General features: G+C 31.6%; 1 protein-coding gene across 1 annotated transcript; it reads right to left on the bottom strand.

Annotated features, from left to right (window-relative positions):
• Nucleotides 1-30: 30 nt before the first annotated feature.
• Nucleotides 31-4,799, bottom strand: LOC106462297 (zinc finger protein 852-like; the record flags this gene model as incomplete). Its single annotated transcript, XM_013922198.1, has 2 exons — nt 4,610-4,799; nt 31-896 (listed from the first exon to the last, which is right to left on the bottom strand). Coding segments are annotated over exons 1-2 (1,056 nt in total), but the record flags the coding sequence as incomplete, so codon positions are not given.
• Nucleotides 4,800-5,596: the final 797 nt, after the last annotated feature.

Genomic DNA, 5,596 nt, shown 5'->3' with positions numbered 1-5,596 from the left:
CTTATCACCTGCAGTATTGATCCTTCTTACAATTATTTCGTGGCTAAGAAGTTTAACATTATCATGTGATTGTGAAGCTGGAATATTCTTTAGATGAGATCTCATATGGACAGCTAGACCAGAGTTGTTTTTAAACATACTGCCACAAATATTACACTTTACTGTTTCATACTGAATATGAGATTCCTGGTGCTGACGAAGGTGGCCTTCTGCTTTGAAATTTTTCCCACACTCCAGGCATTTGAAGGGCCGTGCACCTCCTTTGCAATCTTGGTGAATAACCAAGTGAGTTAAAAGCTCAAAGTAGCTGTTAGTAGTAAAAATACAACAAGTACAATGATACTCATCAGAACCTGAAGAACTATTTTGTTCCTTTTGGGTTACTAAAGGATTCTCTGAAACAGATACGTTTTCACGAATTTTACTTTTATGCATTTCATTACTAGTTGCTGGATGTTCATCTAAATCCTTTGGTCCTTTATCTTTCTCCTGATTCTCATCTATCTCAGAAAACTGATTTTCATAACACTCATTATCAATATTGGTCAAAGGTTGACCTTCCATTAGTTCTTCAAGATGTACTTCACAATTTACATTATCTTTATCGTTACTACAGATCATGTGATTCTCATCCTCATCTCCACTGATATCTTCTCCATTAAAGCTTTCTGTTTCCAACAAAGGTTCTTCATTCATGTGATTCTCATCTTCATCTCCACTGATGTCTTCTTCAGTAAAACTTTTTGTTTCCAACAAAAGTTCTTCATTCATGTGATTCTCATCCTCATCTCCAGTGATGTCTTCTCCAGTAAAATTTTTAGTTTCTAACAAAAGTTCATCATTAAATAACTGACCAAAAACTTCATTACTTTCCTTTTGGTTCACCTCCTTCTTACCTATATATCATTCAGAAAAAAAATATTTAAAAAATACATATACATTTCTAAATATTCAAAAGAAATGCGCATATTGCTGTTAACAATTATCATGGGAATTTTTAGATACATTGGGAGCATGTCAAGACAAGTAAAAAGGGAGAGGTTTCTTAGTGATTCAGGGTGGTTTTCTATCACCATCCAGAGAGGAATGCCATTGTGGAAATTTTACATTTCTTGTTAATATTTGGAATAGAGTGATTACTTCATACTCAGACTTGATGTTCTGCTGCACACTGAGATGAATAAAAATGAAAATTCTATTTCTAAATTTCCTAAAGCCAATTTGAGGTCATGAGAAAAGATTTATCTTTAGTGAATCGGGATAATGAGTTAAATTGGTGATATGGGAGAGAATTATCATTTTTTTTCAAAATGAACTATTTAATTCACAATTGGCACATTTCCAACAAAAAGGAAAGGTTAATAAGGATTATTACCTACAACTGGTTTATTAACAATATATAGGGGAAAATCTGAAATAAGTACAAGAAGTATAGGAGTTTAAATTGAAATATAAGGTCATTAAGATTTACAGAATAAAAGCTATGTACTTGTTAGAAAAATAATTTAGGAAATCAAATAGTGCTTATGAGAAACATCTGGCTAATAATATTAAAACTAACAGCAAGATTTGGTATAGATTAAGCAGAATGTTAAAATGGAGACTTGGCTTTTTGAGGTTCCTAATGGAAAGATATTAGCAATATGTTTAATCCTGAGAATTCTGTGAGAAACATTGGAAATAATTTGATTCATGTAGATATTATACATTTGATGTTCAGTAATAATAATAATAATAGTAACTAATAGTCATAAAAACACACTGATAGAAATGAATAAAAACCCTATAACCTGAGCACTTTTAAAAGGTTGACCTTTCTTCTTCAAGCACTTGGGTTATAGGGGTTTTATTCATTTCTATCAATGTAAAAAATAAAATATTACAACTAGACGATTTTTCTCCATGGTTTTGTACTTTATATGAGGTCAGAGAAGGTTTTAAAGGGAGCCTTTCATTTTTAGTAGGCACGTGCCATGGGTTGGAAAGTTGCTACTATTACTCATATTTTTAAAGGGGTTGATACGAATAGTCATGAAATTATAAACCAGTTAGATTTACTTCTGTAGTTACAAAAAACAGACTTATAAAAGTTTAGTGAAAAAGAAATTAAAATAAAGCAAATATGGAATCACTAAAGGGAGATCATGCCTAAAGAATTTAACTTTTTTTGTGTCTGAAAATGTTACTTATTATTTGGATGATGGAAAATGGTGTACTTAAGATTTTGGTAAAGTGCCACATAGAATGTTTTATTAATGGAGTCCAATCAAACTGGACTTGTGGTGACAGTATTTGGGCCTTTCCTTTTTATCATCTTACTATAAAGATGATCCATTATATGTGTGTTAACATCCATCACATAGTTAGCTGACTCAATTACTGTAAATTTTTTATATGGTAACTATAAACTGCCCGATGATATACATGGGGTGTCTCGTTTTACTTTTGCCTGTCAAGGAGGATAAACATTGAAATATTTCCACATTTTATACTTTTGAATTTAAAGACACCAGCTTAATCAGTTAAAAAAAGAGTCATATATTAGCTTCCTCAAAATACAGCATGCAATTAGCACCTAATGAGATCATTAAGGATTTAACAATAAAAAAAGAAGGAGACATCGTGCAACACTGTCCTTTATACAATGTTTGCTTCCTTAGTGGGTAAACACTCAACTAGTTTATGTTACTGATATTGATAAGGGTATATATATATATATATATACTAAATTAATAATCTTTTGATCATATTACCTCTCATGTGTTGTATTTCTACCTGTACTGTGGCTGTTCAGGTACTATCAAACAACTTGAATTAATTTGTAAATTGGACAAGTAGTTCAACTAGTTTTTACAAATTAACTTTAATCATAGTAAGGTAAATGTATTTAGATACCAAAATTTAGTCACACATTTAATATAGATGAAAAAGCACTCTTTAGTGTGACCAAAGAAAAGTACTATAGCACTGCAATGTCTAGATCACTCATGCCATCAAGGCAGTGCTCTATTGATAGAAGTCATGATAATAGAATAATTGGTTGTATTTATACACAAATTGGTTCAAAATTTTGAACCAGTTTGTCTATAAATACTACCTAAAATCACTTTTTACTACAAGTTACTATTTACACCTCATTTGGTATATTGTATACAGTTTTGCTCTCCTAATCAAAGAAAGGGTACTGACCTACTGGAAAGGGTTCAGAGGAGGATTTGGGAATGGTAAGAGTATAATACAGGTAGTTTATGATGACTCATTTTGTCTTGAGAAAAGAGTATGAGGTGCTCTTCATGAATTTTAGAAAATTACTTAAGGGTTGAAAGATAAAAACCTAATTTCTTTGTTCTGAATTCTGAGGACTAACAGAATACAGGTTTAAGATTTGTACAAGGTGGGTAGGTTAAACTACAGTTAAGACAGTTTTATTTTTCTAACAGGGTAATTAGCTTATGAATCGAGTTGCTGTGAATAATAGAGAAGCCAGCATTTTACAAGGGAATCATTGATTTCCTGAAAAACAAATAATCGGAGTGTAGGGACAGCCTTAAAGGAATAAGTGGTCCCCTTGCTGTCCTTATATTTTTAGCCTATATGCAGACACACACACACAATATATTAACACGTGCTTTTAATGTTATGTATACCTAGAATCAAGTTGTACCCCAGAGTGAGTTATTATTAAAGATTATTCATCTAATCAGTTGAAATTTATTTTATTTTCAGTAATTTTCAGGCAACCATCATCATTCATATGGCAGTTCCAGCCCATTCAGCCTGGTTAAGATCTTGTATTTTTTTTTGTCAATTCAGAGTCCATGTGGAAAACAGACACCAGTAGCTAGCGACATATGAATTACTTTTAAGACAAAACAACAAACAATTTTTATACGCCACATGCCACTATCAACATGTAACAATTGTTGTTGTTTTTTCACTTCGGAATCAAAACTGGAAAACTACAGTTATGTTGAGAATGGCATAGTGTCATGCAAGATACACAAATGCACAAGAACTCAATTATTTTAGCTAGTGATACAGGGTTATCTGGTGATGAAAGAGCAGATAGAGATAGTAACTTCTTGAGTCAGAACCAGAAAACATTCCTTCAAATGGAGAAAAGGGGGTTAGTGACATAGTGAGTCAAATTGAGGTGCATGCTGCAAGGTACACATAGCCTTTCTGAAATTCTGTTTCACATTGAAAACAGTTTTCATAACACCATGATTAGAATATAAGATTAAGTTTATTGTTACTTGTAGTAAAGTACTTTATTTTGTATTGCATTAACTATTATACTAAATTCCACTAAATGAACATTTGAATAAATGTATGAATGTTATTTTCACTTTATTTCATTTATATGAAACTTAAGTAACATTTCTTTTTCCATCAATCTCAAACTGTTCTATGAATTATCACTGATAGGATCCAATCAGACCAGAAGTATACTGGATCATTACATTTCCAAACTAATGAAGGTTACTCATACCATTCAGTTTAACTTTAAGGTTGTCATGGTAAATTTATATGATCTTTTGTAACACATTCTGACTTAAAATATAAATTAAAAAAGATAAAAAAGACAGCTAAAAATAATTTAAATTACCTGTGTGATATATATCTTTGTGGCACTTCAGAAAACTCGAAGAGATAAACAGTTTGCCACATTTTTCACATTTGAAAGGCTCTGTTGAATTTCCACCCAAGTTTTTGTTCTTATCCCACTCGCCAGAAACAGGTTCATTGGTAGATGAAGTTTGTGTTTCACTGGTTGAAAAATCTTCTAAGGTGGCCATTTTCATATCTTTAACTGCTCATGAACAAAAGATCACTATTTTGATGGGATCACTCAATAAAAGTTGACCATTTCCGTGCTAGCCCTGAAATGAAAGTGCATATTTCATTAACGACGTACTCTTTTGCAAAGTTCTGGAATTACGATTTCCAAATTTGTTAAAATATATTAGTGTGAAATAATTACTTTACAGTCAAGATAGGTATTGTTCTTATCAATATGTTTTGTTATTAGACAAATTTTATTGTTTTTAGTGCAGATTCATTTTGATTTAATTAGTCCTAGTGTTACTTTGGTTTAAAAACTTCGATGGTAAGCCTAAAACGGTAATATAGCAACTGTCGAGTATGTCATTTCCGGTATTAACATCAGCCCACTCAAAAGCGTCAACCTACCAAAACCTCTCAGTATCAATGTATTATAGCTTATTATCTTCATATGTAATAATGTAGGTACTATATGTATGTTTCATATAACCAAATAGAGGGATTTTAAAACTTACTTCCACTTGTTAATGTTTACACACACACACACAGATTCATTATAGAATTTTCTCTTGTATCAATCAAAGATGGCTCCGCACTAAAAAAACCTTTGTTGCTGGGTCAAGTTGTTACCTATTGTGAGGAAGAATTGTAGAATTATTTCTTTCAGTTTCAGCTACTTGCGTCTATGAAAGAACAATAATACACTACAGCACCTTATATATTGATTAAAACTTACATTACGATAAATCTTTTCTTCTTCAGCTTACTTTACTAGTTTTATTTGACGTTAAGCGCAAAGCTATACAAAGAG

The sequence above is a fragment of the Limulus polyphemus genome, unplaced genomic scaffold, assembly GCF_000517525.1.
Source record: "Limulus polyphemus unplaced genomic scaffold, Limulus_polyphemus-2.1.2 Scaffold1136, whole genome shotgun sequence".
Lineage (NCBI taxonomy): Eukaryota > Metazoa > Arthropoda > Merostomata > Xiphosura > Limulidae > Limulus > Limulus polyphemus.
The sequence above is the reverse complement of the archived record's forward strand: the minus strand, read 5'-3'. Positions and strand labels throughout refer to the sequence as shown.